Source organism: Lutra lutra, chromosome 6 (genome assembly GCF_902655055.1).
Source record: "Lutra lutra chromosome 6, mLutLut1.2, whole genome shotgun sequence".
Classification (NCBI taxonomy): Eukaryota; Metazoa; Chordata; class Mammalia; order Carnivora; family Mustelidae; genus Lutra; species Lutra lutra.
Window position 1 is genome coordinate 16,607,178 of NC_062283.1, and position 14,990 is coordinate 16,622,167.

A 14,990-nucleotide genomic window follows, 5' to 3' on the forward strand; every position below is an offset into this window, starting at 1 on the left:
TCATGACCTGAGACAAAGGCAGACACTTAACCAACCAAGCTACCCAGGCACCCCTAGGCAAGACATTTCAGGCACACACAAAAGAGGAAATTCAAATGGCTAACATATAAAAATGATGTTTAACCTTAATTAGGGATGTTTAATCAAATTAAAACTTCAGTGTGCACACACACAGAAATTTAAAAATCCCAAGTGTTGGAGAATGTGAAGTAAGGAACTCCTACACAGCTGGTAGGAAAATAAATTGATACAACCAGTTTGGAAAAACAGTTCTGCACATCTCAAACTGTAAAGACATATAAACTCTGTGGCTGAGCAATTCTATTCCTAAAAATACACCTAGAGACCATTTTGGAGTATGTATCAGGAGAAATGCACATAATTCAGCATAGTGGCATTATCTATAATAACCCAAACTTCAAGTAATCCAAATTATCCCATAGCACGAGAATAGACATAGTCATTCATATCACTGAATATTATGCTATGATTAAAATAAATATACTTCACCTAGATCCATCAGCGTAAAAAGATTTTACACATGATTTTGAGCAGAAGCAGGCCACACACAGTTTACACAGTATGATGTCATTTGTTTGCACAGTACATGAGATAAAACTAAACTGCATATTATTTAGGGATGCATACAAAGAAAAGAATTATAAAGACAAGCAGGGGCGCCTGGAAGGCTCAGTGGGTTAAAGCCTTTGTCTTCTGCTCAAGTCATGATCTCAGGGTCCTGGAATCAAGTCCCGCATCGGGCTCTCTGCTCAGCAGGGAACCTGCTTCCCCATCTCTCTCTGCCTGCCTCTCTGCCTACTTGTGATCTCTTGTCTGTCAAATAAAAAATTGAAAATAAAAAAGTCTTAAAAAGAAGAAAAGAAAAGCAACAGAAAGCTTTTCATGCAAATGAGGACCATCATTAGCTCTCCAAGGGATGGAGGAAAGTAACAGGGTCATGACCCAGGATTCCAGTTCTCAGACTGGGCTGTAGTTACATAGGTGTTTACTTTATAATTGTTTTTTTTGTTGTTGTTAAGATTTATTTATTTATTTGACAGACAGAGATTACAAGTAGGCACAGAGAGAGAGGAGGAAGCAGGCTCCCTGTGATGCGGAGCTCGATCCCAGGACCCTGGGATCATGACCTCAGCCGAAGGCAGAGGCCCTAACCCACTGAGCCACCCAAGCGCCCCTTATAATTGTTCTTTAAACTGCGCACATACTGGACATGCTGTCCAGAAGGTATGATATTTCTCCCAATGTGAAAGTGAAAAAATAAAAGCAAAACAGTGCAATCAAACACCAAATCAAGGCTAATGGGCCCCTGTGAAAGGGGAAGCAGGGATAAATTTCGGGTTGCAGCTACCCGGATTCTGAAATAGCAATCTTTCATTTCTTAAAAAAAAATTTTTTTTAAAGATTTTATTTATTTATTTGATAGAGAGAGAGATCACAAGTAGGCAGAGAAGCAGGCAGAGAGAGAGAAGAGGAAGCAGGCTCCCAGCTGAGCAGAGAGCCTGATGCGGGGCTCGATCCCAGGACCCTAGGATCATGACCTGAGCCGAAAGCAGAGGCTTTAACCCACTGAGCCACCCAGGCGCCCCCAATCTTTCATTTCTTAACCTGGATGTTGGCTCACAGATGTTTGTGCTGATACACTAAATGTTGATACACAGGACTTGCAGCTATTTCGATCTTCCCGATGTTCCACTTAAAATGTAAAGAGAAAACAAACAGTTCAGGGACACCCTACAGAGTGGTCAGGTGTTCTACTCAATCACAGTCCTGTGAACTGGCTTGAAAACCTCCTAAATAAATAAAATCTTAAAAAAAAAAAAAAAAGGTGGGGGGGGGCGGTGCCTGGGTGGTTCAGTGGGTTAAAGCCTCTGCCTTCAGCTCAGGTCATTATCTCAGGGTCGCATCCGGGCTCTCTGCTCAGCAGGGAGCCTGCTTCCTCCTCTCTCTGCCTGCCTCTCTGCCTACTTGTGATCTCAGTCTGTCAAATAAGTAAATAAAATCTTTAAAAACAAACCAAAAACCTCCTTATCATGGTAACCAGGAGAAAATGAACTGGATGTTTCCATTCTTGACCACACCATTGTTTAGAAGGTAGCTTTATAAACTACAAGTGACCTACTTAGTCAGGAATGGAAAGAGCCCCTGGACCAGATCCTTAGGAAGGTGCCTCCACTGAGCCCACTGGCCCTCCGTTTGAAGCCAGAGAGGAGGCAGCTGGTCCCAGGCCATGTTTCTTGAAACAAGGCATTCTCGTTTCTGAGTGAACCTAGGCTCCTTCCACTGCCCTTGACCCTCATGCACTTCTAGGGAGGGTAAGCAGATCCAAACTGCTCTCTCCAACACCTGGTGTCAGTCTGTAAAGTCATTTTTTTTAATCTGCTGTGATTGGAATAACACCCAGCCCACCAAAAGCAAATTCATTTTGCTTTATTCTGCAAAGACTGAGTATTTTCTCACCTCCGTCTTCCAAGCTTTGCAGTTTATGTTTGAAGCTAGGAGTTTTCATCAAGGATTCTTGGTCTACAGTCTCCAAAGGAAAAAAAAAGCAAATGATGCCCCATTATCCTCTAAGGAGGAGTAAGCACATGATGCAAATATAATATAAACTCCGGAAAATCAGATGAATAACCAACAATAAATAGTACCTTAGACACGTTTTCCTTCGATATATTTTCTTCAACTTCTGAATGCTCCAAGGATGACAGATCGCTCGGCAGGTGGGGACTTTGATGTTCTGAGTGTTAGAACAATTTCCAGAGCATCAACATGCTAAGAAGCAACTTTAACATTTCACTATCACTCTATGTATTAAATCTTACCAACCCCAAAAAAAGACACTTAAAAAAAAAAAGCAAAAAAAAAAACCAAAACCCCACAAAAAAATGAAAAAACCCTTTTTATCTTTTAGGGCATGTAAGGTTATTGGTTTTGCAAGCCGACAGATAAAATGAGCCTCAACTAAATCAGTACATTTCATAGCTGCCCATCTGGCCCCCAATACACGGGCAAGGCTCCTACTATCTCAAGCTGGTGACCCTTCTCTTTCTCCTCTCTCATCGTTCTTATTTCCTCTTACTCTCTAATGCTACATTTTTCTCTTTTCTTTACTCCTTTTTCTCCCAGTGGCAGCCAAGCTAAGAAGTCATCACCTGCTTACTGACTGCTATCTTGATTGGCAATGAGCTAAGCTGCAAAATGATAAAGGCAAACCAAATCCCTAGCCTCACAAAAGATGTAAACAGTTCTAATAAAATACAACAGAGGTTAAGATGCACCTAACAGGACAAGGGTTGGCAAACGCTGGCCCCTCCAGTCAAATCCAGTCCACCACTTGGTTTTATAAATACAGTTTTACAGAAACACAACCATGCCTGAAGGTCTGCGGCTGATTTGGAGCTACAACAGTAGAGCTGCTTAAAAAAAAACAAAAAAAAAACCAACTTGCTGTCCGGTGCCTTACAGAAAAAGTATACCAATCACTGCTATAAGTCATCATTTGAGTTTTCTTTAAAAATGGAAGAGCACAAGGTAATCTCAAATGTTAAAACAAAGTTAAAACACAATGTCCTCTATCTTTTGCTAATGAGGACAGTAAAGGAGAGATCATATATTCACACATTCTTCAACATGTGTTAAAAGAAAATTTGTTTAGTTCAAACTACTTCTCCTGAAAAAAAAAATATATTTTTTCTATGTAAATCAACAGAAAATCAAGTACCTGTTTTCTGGGCAGAATCTTCAGGAGTTAAAAAGTCAGAATTAGCCTGAAATTTTGTTACAGAAATTTTTAAAAGTGTGGAATTATTCTGCTTGGAGGTTTCCTTCCATGATGGTGTTAGAAGTTTAGCCTAAAATACAGTATTTTTTAAGAGTGTTAACATTCATAACCATTTTAAGTAGTTTTCAAAAAATTTCAATACATTTCTAATGTCCTTTAAAGTAGTTTAAGTATAGGATTTGCACCATTTGAAAACAAACACTAGGACCATAAGATCCTAAAGTTGAAAACACACTAAGTCATCTATCGATTCATTATTCTAACTCAAAAATAACTCTAAATTAAAGTTCTCTAAGTAGGACCCCACCCCAGAACAGAGCTTCAGCAGCACCCGGGAACTTGACAGAAATGCAAATTCCAGAATCCCATCTATTACTTATATTTAGCCAGAAACTATGGGGACAGAACCTAGCAATCTGCATTTAAACACACCATACTGGTCATTCTGATGATCACTACAGTTTGAGATCCACTGCTCTAAATCAGGAATCCACAGACCACAGTTCACTGGCCTTCTTATAAATAAAGTTTTATTGGAATGCAACATGCCTTCCCTTAGGTATTGTCCATGGCTGCTTTCATGCTACAACAGAAGAGCTGAATAGTCACCGTAGAAAATATTTACGATCTTACATGTCTAAAATGTTTACACTATTTACTATCTGACCCTTTACAGAACAAGGTTGCCGAGTCCTGCCCTAAATTATTCTTACATGCCAACACAGAGGAGTGAATTTTGAATGTTAATATTTGTACAAAGTCAGCAATGCCCTCACTGAAAAATCAACAGACTTCCTGTCAGTTGCATATCTTAAATTTATAGATTTGCAAAGCTTTGATGTTTCCTTGGTGCTTACTTCAAACAAAAGCTATATTTACTTTAAATCTGTCTTTTGACCTATTTTTTTTTTAAAGATTTATTTATTTGACAGAGAGAGAGAAATCACAAGTAGGCAGAGAGGCAGGCAGAGAGAGAAGGGGAAGCAGGCTCCCCGCCAAGCAGAGAGTCCGATGCGGGGCTCCATCCCAGGACCCTGAGATCATGACCCGAGCCGAAGGCAGAGGCTTAGCCCACTGAGCCACCCAGGTGCCCCTTGACCTATTTCTAACTGATAAATCATACCAGTTTAAAGTATTCAACATGTATTTAGGTCCTTTCTCTGGCTCACTGGTTTAAACTAGGAACTATATACTTCGTCAGTACAGATTCACAGAGGGTAACCATTAGAAGGGGGCAGGTGGGGAGAGAGAATGGTAATTGGAGCACAACCACATGGTATTTCTGCACGGGGTGGGTGGGTGGGTAGGGTGCTGTTGAAGCCCTCAGAATCCCAGCAGCCACCCCCTTAGAGAACTCATATACTTGGCACTCTATCTGTAGTCTTTATGTGTCTCATTTGACGAGGAACAAAAACCAGCTGTTGAGAGGGGGGGATTCAGCTATTAACAGGAATATTTGGCTTTGAATTTGTCTGAACAACACCAGCATTCTTATTTTTAGTTATGTTGCTTTAAAACAAAGAGAACCAAAATGAGTTGAGGAACTTTGAGGATTTATTCAATATTTATATAAACCTGAAGTCATTTCAACCACTTACGAAAAGATTTGTATGTTTAAACCATTAAAAGCTTTAGAAATAGTATGTCTGCAAACTGAAAACTAAGGGAAGAAGTTCGCTTTAAACTGTAAATTCAAAGAGCAAACATTCACAGGACTACAGCCCAGATTTCAGCGTCAAACATTTACAGGACTACAGCCCAGATTTCAGCGTCGTCTATAGTAAACATCTTGCAAAAATTTGAGAACAATGAAGAAAGATCTGAAGTCTTTACCCAACATTTATACTAAATGTTAACAAGTCCTTGCAGTTTCTTTTGACAGTGATTTATGTACCAACAAACTGGTTTGTTATCCTCACAATCCTGAAAGGATTTTTTTTTTTTTTTTTGAGAAACAAATGAAATTTAACCCTAAACAGATTAACCTGTTTCATGCTAAGGCTAATGGCCACATTAGCACAGCAGCCCAGCTAAAATTTACTTACTTGGTCTTTCTCATGGTCACTGCCACTGCTGGGAGGGGAAAATGGCAAAACTAAAAGAAAAAGAAGTGTACAAAGGATAAGTTTGCTTATGAGGAAAAAAAAAATCGTTTCTCCCTTTCCCAAGTATACAGGTCCATGCTAGAAGCAATTCCCAAATCCTGAAGCTTGTTCAAATGTCTAGGTCTTAAGATCCCTTTTTAATTATCTATTTTGTTCCTGAGCCCCTACCCCAGTGTGAATTCTCTGCTCCAGACCCTGCCTCTGATGCTTTCCTCGTGTCAATTTATCCTTGCACTTTTACCTAACTTAGAATGCTTCCCTTCTACGCACGTCTTTGAATACTGTTCTTCCCCAAGGATTGGCTCAAATCCTACCTGCCTCTTCCTGGAAGCTTTTCCTAGTGATTTCCTGTTCATGTTAGATTCTTAGCTGAACAACTACTCTATTTATCTATAGCTAATATTTTAAAATGATTGGTCCGTTCCATATTCTTTTGCACTGATTCATGTATGTACCTTCTGTCTTTCTAAAGGAATTATAGCAGGGAAGAGGGGATCACATAATCATTTTTTCTTTGGTATCCTCCTTCCATCACATAACTGAAAAAATACCTGATTCACTTGGGGAAAAAAAAATGACTTGAAAGAAGACACATACCAAACTTACCTCTTACGCTGTTTCTGATTCTTGTCTTTTTTCTACCAGAATATGGTTTTAGGGATTTCTTTTTTTGGTTGCTGGTCCAAGATCGTTCACTGGTGCTGCTACTTGAATCTTTATTACTCTCCGAGAAGATGTGTTTCCTGTAATTAAGCTTTTACAGACACATGTGATAAATGAGTGCTATTAAAAAGGTGTTAGTTCCCTTTATGTACAATTAAATATATCAATACAAAGTTAGGCAAAAGAGAAGCAACTCCTTCTAGAAGATTGGTTCTCATACAATAAAAAGGCATGGTGGTAAGGAGAGGAAAAAAGATTTCATTAGACAATTCTCAATCACGCTGTTGTAATGGAGGACAGAAGGAAAAAAGAAAAAAAGAATCCTCTCTCATCAATTAGTTGCAACTGAAGAGATCATAGGTAATTCTTCAAATGCTGATGCCCCTGAATATGATACCTTCAAAATACTAACCCAAATGACAAAAGAATTTATAAAAAGAATTTTTGCAATGACAACGTTGATTACATTTTAAAGAAACTAAAATAAAACAAGGGGATCATTTCCATTTAAACCTGAAGTATTTTGAAATTAAGACTAGACTATCAAGGTAAATTTAATTTCTTCAATGATTTAATGGATTTTATGTGCTTTTAAGTCTTTTCCTGGCTTTGGGTTGGTTTTTAGAAGTGCTGCAACAAACAGTGTTTAGGCTCCGTTTTAATGTGGAATTTGTTTTGATTTTAACACAAAAATACTCTAGTTGGCCTCTGTCTGTTGTGCCCCTCCAGGGGGCCCAGTCTTAAATCAGGAATGCCTCAATAGAAACCCTACCGTTCAGCTGGTAAGAGCTCATTCTCATTCTAAGGCAGGGAGGATTCTTATGAATCCAAACACAGTAGCTCAAATAGTCTTCTCAAATATGAAATGCATCAGCTGGAAGAGACATCCTGGGCCTGGAACAGCAAACTACAGAGCCATCTCCAAGGCCATCACTACAGCAGGATGAAAGCTACCACCCCCCTTGTTTATGATAGCATGACCCACAACTTTCAAGGCAGGTGAGGGTGAGTGATCTATTTTTGAAATGAATTTGTTGTTGAAGACCCAAGTACTCCTACTGCAAAATGTTTAGCAGTTCAACATGTTCTGGAGAATAAGAGGAAACTTATAAGTGAGGCCTATTGCCTTTTACATTTATGGGGGGAAACATTTGGGGGGAAGCCCCCGCATTTGTTCCACAGTTCAGCCCAGAGTCTTGGAAAGAGCAAATGTTATTTCATTTCATTCATACAATTAACAAACCATGCGGCAAGGCTTTGCTAGTTGCTGTGGTTTATGTAAAAAGGTGTTGAAAGTTACTTACAAAAATCTAGAGCAGTGGCTCTTAAATTTGGCCACCTGTTAGAATCATCAGAGGGGGCTTTAAAAGAATCCCAGGGCCTGAGCATCACCCTAGATCAACTAAGCTGGAATCTTTGGGGGGAAGGGATCCAGCCTTCAATGGTCTCATCCACTTCTTTGGTGGGATTCCAACTCAAGACTGAGCAGCAGAGAGTGAGAACCATGGCTAAAAGCAAGCCAGAAGGATCCTTAACTCATGTAAAGCCCATGATCTCAATTTAAAAAAAAATGCATTTAATACTCATTATAGAATTTTTTAAATGCATGGACTACGGACTTAGAGCAGTGTGCTTCCTGAAGTGAGAGACACTCGGAACAGGTGTAAGCTGGTGCATACGGGAATGAACAAAATCATGTCACTGACTCATTAATTTCTTTCTGTGCTCTTTGGCAGCACACCTACTAAAACTGAAGTAATACAGAGAAGACTAGCATGGGCTCTGTGCAAGGATGACATGCAAATTTGTGAAACATTCCATGTTTAAGAAAAGAATTTCTTTTCAACTCATGAACACTTCTGGTTCTATTCAGGATAAATCCCAGATAATGGGTGATCTTTAACACTTCTGCTAATCTTTTTTTAATAAAGAATCAATTTTCCATTTAAAAGTGAAATAATTTCATAATAACTTTTACGTGTAATTAGAGATAATAAAGACCAGAATGGTGACCAGCTTTCAAGATGGCAGGCAAGTAACTGAAATTTACAAAGTACTGCCTTAAAACAAGAAAGGTTATTCCATTACCTGCGTCCTTGTTTCCTGCTTTCTTCCACCCTCAGAAGCAGATTCGGCCCTAAAACAAAATAGGTCAAATGAACAGAGCTGCACCAGCACCACTGTCTCCCTCCCTCATTGCCCAGGCCTCACTTTTTTTTTTTTTATTTTTGCCCCTCCATTCTGTGCCCTTTGTCTCTGATCTGGAGCGCAGTGGCACTCTGATCTGTCTGCTGTGTCCTGCAGACAGACTTCTCTTGGAATCCATTTCCATAGATTCTCTGCCAGAGAACAACATTATTAAAAAAAAAAAAAGAAAAAGAAAACTTGTGGAGCCCTTCTCTGTCAGGCATACAAAGAACAGGAGGGCCATGTTAAAGCTATATGGAAGCAGGAAGGTGTTACAGAGTGGTATTTTCTGCATGGCTTTTCCTTAGAATCAAAAGAGGAATTTAACAAGAACACTTTTCCCAATAACTAGTGAATATTGAGCAAATTTCATATACCTGTTGGCCATTTGTAGGTCTTCAGATAAATATTTAATTTCTTTGCCCACTTTTTAAATTGGGCTGATTCTTGGCTATTGAGTTTTGGGGGTTCCTCAGGTATTTTGGACATTAACTCCTTACTGGATATATGATACGATATTTAAAAAAAAAAAAAGGTAACAAGTGTTGGTGAAAATGTGGAGAAACTGGAACACTTACACATTATTTGTAGGAATGTAAAATGGTATAGGCACTATGAAAAACAAATTCCTCAAAAAAAAAATTAAAAATAGAACTATCATGTTATCCAGCATCCCACTTCTGGGTATATATCCAAAAGAAGCATTGTTTACAATAGTTAAGTTACATAAACCATCTAAATGTCCATCAGTGGCTAAATGGATAAAATGTGGTGTATATAATTATACACACACGAATACTCCTCAACCTTAAAAAGGAAATCCTGAAGTATGCAATAACATGGATAAACTTGGAAGATATTTTAATTCATGAAGTAAGTCAGTCGCAAATGGACAAATACAGCAGGATTCTGTTTATAGGAGGTATCTAAAATAGTCAAACAAGAGAAATGGAATGGAAAGGTGAGTGAAAGGGGCTGGAGAGAGAAATACAGAGCTGTTGTTCAACAGGTATAAAGCTTTGCAAGATGCAAGATAAGTTTGCGAGATCCACTGTTTAACATTGTGCCTACAGTTAACAATACCATGTTCTGCCCTTAAAAATGTCTAAGATAGTAGAACTCAGGTTAAGTGTTGTCATAATGAAAAAAACAAATGAAAAAGCTAATGCACCCATATTTCGGGGCAACCCTTGATCTACTCTGTCTCTATAAATTAGTTTGCATTTTCTAATACTTTATATGAATGGAATCATGCAACATGTACACTTTTTTGTCTGGCTTCTTTCATTTGGAGATTCATTCATGTTATATATATATCTGTTTATTCCTTTTTATTTTTTAGTAGTATTCCATCACATGGATATAACAAAATCTGTTTTTGCACTCATCTACTAATGGACACTTGGGTTGTTTCTAGTTTGAGATAACTACAAATAAAGCTTCTATAAATATTCACTTATGTGGACATATGCTGTCACTTCTCTTGGGTAGACAGCTAGGATTGGAACAGCTAGGCCCTAAGATATGTGCATATTTACCTTAAAAAACCACCAGTAGGATTTAACATTCCTCTACATCTTCACTAACACTGGTATAGTTTGTTTTTCTCATTTTAGCCTCTCTGCTACATGTATGGTAGTATTTCTTAATTTTCATTTGTATTTCTGTAATAGCTAATGATGTTGAACAAGTACTTAGTACCAACTCCAGATCTTTCTTGAAGTAGTTGTTCAAACCTTTTGTCTATATTTTAATTGGGTTGTATCTTTGTTATTGAATTTTGAGAGTACTTAATATATTTGGGGTACAAGTACTTTATCAAATACATGCTTTATAAATATTTTCTTTGGGGCACCAGGGTGGCTCGGTTGGTTAAGCACCTGATGCTTGGTTTTAGCTCAAGTCATGATCTTGTGGCCATGGGGTCAAGCCCTGGGTCCGGCTCTGTGCTCAGTGTGGAGTCTGCTTCAGATTCTCTTTCCCCCTCCCTCCCACTCACTCACTCCCTCGCTAATAAATAAAATCTTTAAAAAAAAAAAAATATTTTATTCAAGTGTGTGGCTGGCCCCTTAATTCTCTTAAGAGTGTTTTGGTTTTTTTTTTTAAACTAGAGTTTTTAATTTTGATTAAGTTCAATTTATCAGTTTTCTTATGGGCTGTACTTTGGAGTTCTATCTAAAACACTTTTGCCTCATGGAAGGTCACAAAGATTTTTTCCTTATTCTCTCTTTCAAATGGGCTTTTACATTTGAATCCATTTTTAGTTTTTTTCTTTTAAGTGGTGGAATGTAAAGACTTCAGATAATTGATATGGGGAGTCCATGGTTCCAACACCATTTATTAGAAAAAAAGGATTTTCTCCACTGAACTGTCTTTGCATTTTTGTCACATGACAACTGTCTCTATATGCATAGGAAGACTGCTTGCTCTGTTGTACTTATTTATCTACCTGTATGGCAGCAACATACTCTCTTGATTACTGTAGCTTTATACACTAAGTCTTGAAACATATAGGGTATTAGCCATTTTGTAGTTCTTTTTGGTACGGGTCCTTTAAATTCCCACCTAAAATCTAGAAATACCTTGCCAATTTCTAAAAACAAAACATCTCTGCTGGAATTAGATTTGGGTTTGTATTAAGCTTATAAATCAATCTGAGAAGAACGGTCATCTTGCCATTACTGATTGAGTCTGCCATCCCCTGAACACAGTGGGTCTCTCCATTTATTTAGATCTCGCTTAATAGATCTCAGCAATACCCTGTACTTTTCAGTGTAGAAGTCTTACAAATCTTTCGCCAAATTAATCCTTACATATGCCATATTTCATATTTTTTAAATGGTGTTGCTTTTCAAAAAAACTTGTTGCTAGCATATAGAAAGGAACTGATTTTTGCATCTCAATCTTGAATCCTTCAATTTTGTTAAATTTACTTATTAGTCCTTTAATAATCATTTGCAACAAAGCTGCAGGATACAAAATGAAAACACGAAAGTCAGTTGTGTTTCTATACACCACAGGACAATCTGCCAAGGAAATTAAGACAACAATTTCATTTACAATAGAATAAAAAATAATACATTACTTAGGCATATACTCAAAGAGGTGAAAAATGGGAAGAAAGCCCATGTTCATGGATGGACAATATTAAGATGTCAATACTACACAAAGCAATCTACAAATTCAATACAATCTCTATAAAAATCCCAATTTTTTTCAGAAAGAGGAGAACCCATCCTAAGAGTCATAGGATAGCCCAAGGGACGTAGAAATGCCAAACAATCTTGAAAAACAAGAACACAGCTGAAGATCCCACACTTCGTGATTTTAAAACTTACTACAAAAGCTCAGTCAAAATAGTGTTTTGTTGCCATAAAGACAGACACACAGGCCAACAATAGAGGAGAGTAGACAGAGATAAACCCTCTCACATGTGATCAAATGATATGCAAAAATGCCAAAACCATTCAATGGGGGAAAGAAAAATTTCTTCAACAAATGGTATTAAGAAATCTGGAAATTCAAATGTAAAAAAATGAAGTTAGACTTTACACCAATACAAAATAAACTCAAAATATATCAAAATCCAAAATGTAAGCATTCAAACAATACAATTCCTAGGAGGAAAAGAGAAAAACTTTCATGACATTAAACTTGGCTGGCAGAGGTTTCTTGAATAGGACACCAAGAACATAGTAAAAGAAAAAAAATAAATTGCACTTTATCAAATTAAAAACTTCTGTGCATCAAAACATACAACCAATGAAGTAAAAAATAACCCACAGAATGGAATAAACTATTTACAAATCACATATTTGATAGTTGATATCTGAATTATACAAAAAAAACTCCTATAACTCAACAATAAGAAAAGAAATTAAATGGATATTTCTCTAAGGAAGATATGCAAATGGCTAACAAGCACAAGAAAAGAATCTCAGCATTATTAATTACTAGGGAAATGCAATTCAAAACCCCAATCAGCTACCACCTTACATGCATCAGCATGGCTATTCTCAAAAGTCTTGGAAAGGATGTGGAGAAATTCTCACCCTTGAGCACTATTGGTAGAAATGTAAAATGCAGTTGCTATGAAGAACAGCATGGCAGTTTCCCAAAAACCTAAAACTGGACTACCGTATGATACAGTATGATACATCAATTTCACTTCTGGATATATGCAGAAGAATTGAAAGTAGGAATTCAAACAGATATTCAAACACCCATGTTCATAGCAGCATTATTCATAATAGCTCCAAGATGGAAGCAATCCAAGTATCCATCAAAGGGCAAATGGATAAACAAAATGTGATATATACATACAATGGAATGTTACTCAATCTTAAAAAGAAAGGAAATTCTAATAAAAGTTACAGCATGAGTGAATCTTGAGGACATTACACTAACTGAAATAAGCCAGACACAAAAGGACAAATACTGTAGGATTCCATTTATATGGTATACATGTAGTAGTCAAATTCAGAGACAGAAAATAAATTAGTAGTTACCAGGGGATGAGGAAGGGGGACTTAGGGAACTATAATGTAATGGGTACAGAGTTACATTACAAAAAGAAAAAAAAAAAAGATCAATATCCCTGATGAACATAGATGCAAAAATGCTCAAAGAAAAATCAGCAAACTGAATTCAATGCATGAAAAGGATCATTTACCACAATCAAGTGTTATTTATTTCAGGGATGTAAAGATGGTTCAATATCCATAAATCAACCACATTAACCAAATGAAGGATAAAATATGACCATTTCAAAAAATGCAGAAAAAGGATTTGACAGAAATTCTACAGCCATTCATGATAAATTAAAAAAAAACTCTCAAAGTTTAAAGGGAACATATTTCAGCATTATAAAGGCTATATATAAACCCACAGCTAACATAAAACTCAATGGTGAAAGGCTGAAAGCTTAGAGTATGAAGATCAGAATCAAGACAAAAATAAGGATGTCTACTGTCACCACTTTTATTCAACATAGTATGGGAAGAGCTAGCTGAAGCAATTAGACAAGAAATAAATACAAATTCATAAAAGTAAAACTGTCACTATCTGCAGTAACATGTTACTATACATAGACTGTAAAGACTATTAGAATAATAAAACTCTTGTAATAAATGAATTCAGTAAAGTTGCAGACACAAAATATACAGAAATCTAATGCAATTTTATACATTAATAATGAACTAGCAGGGACATTATTAAAACAACCTATACACAATTGCACCAAAATAAATTTAACCAAAGAAGGGAAAGACCTGTACTTTGAAAATTATATAACACTAGTGAAAGATAAATAAAGATGACACAAACAAATGGAAAGTCATACTGTGCTCATGGGTTGGAATAATATTGTTAAAATGTCCATACTATCCAAAGCAATCAACAAATTCAATACGACCTCCACCAAAATACCATAGTATTTTTAACTAGATTAATCTTAAAATTTGTTTGGAAATACAAAAGACCCCAAATAGCGAAAGCAATCTTGAGAAATAAGAAAAATGGAAATATCACATTCCCAGATTTCAAACTATACTACAAAGCTGTAATAATAAAAATAGTATGGTACTGGTACACAAATGGACACATAGATCAATAGAACAGACAGTCCAGAAATAAACCCAAACTTATATCATCAATTAATCTACAGTAAAGGAGAGAAGAACATATTATGGGGAAAAGTCAATCTCTTCAATAAATGGCGTTGAGAAACCTGGACAGCTACACTCAAAATAATAAAACTTGACCACTGTCTTACATCATACACAAAAAGAAACTCAAATGGAATAAAGACCTAAATAGAAGACCTGACACCATAAAAACCCTAGAAGGAAACATAGGCAGTAAATTCTTGGAGACTGACTATAACAGTATTTTTCTTGATCTGTCTCAGATCAAGGGAAGGGAAAACAAAAGCAAAAACAAAATGTTGGGACAATACCAAAATGAAAAGCTTTTGCACAGTAAAGAAAACCACCAACAAAAGGAAAAGACAACCTACTTAATGAGAGAAGGTGTATGCAAGTGATTTATCTGGTAGGGAGTTAATAAAACATATAAAGAACTCCTATAAGTCAACACCAAACAGAAATAATTATTGAATAGGTGGAGGACCTGAATAGACATTTTCCCAAAGGCAACATCTAGAAGACCATCACTAATAATCAAGGAAATGCAAATCAGAACCACAATGAGATCATCTCACAGTGTCCGAGTGTCTA

At 36.8% G+C, this 14,990-nt stretch overlaps 1 protein-coding gene and 1 non-coding gene across 2 annotated transcripts in view; one reads left to right on the plus strand and one right to left on the minus strand.

The window, feature by feature from the left end:
* SYCP2L (synaptonemal complex protein 2 like) overlaps positions 1-14,990 on the minus strand; it is a 105,292-nt gene that overhangs the window by 16,067 nt on the left and 74,235 nt on the right. Inside the window, exons 21-26 of the mRNA XM_047731957.1 lie at positions 8,656-8,704; positions 6,511-6,658; positions 5,845-5,894; positions 3,740-3,869; positions 2,676-2,755; positions 2,479-2,548 (exon numbers count right to left, since the gene is read on the minus strand). Coding sequence (XP_047587913.1) covers positions 2,479-2,548; positions 2,676-2,755; positions 3,740-3,869; positions 5,845-5,894; positions 6,511-6,658; positions 8,656-8,704 — 527 coding nt within the window. The remainder of the gene's footprint in view (positions 1-2,478; positions 2,549-2,675; positions 2,756-3,739; positions 3,870-5,844; positions 5,895-6,510; positions 6,659-8,655; positions 8,705-14,990) is intronic.
* On the plus strand, positions 8,290-8,394 carry LOC125103384 (U6 spliceosomal RNA). Its single transcript, XR_007128386.1, has one exon. It is a non-coding gene; the product is annotated as a U6 spliceosomal RNA (small nuclear RNA).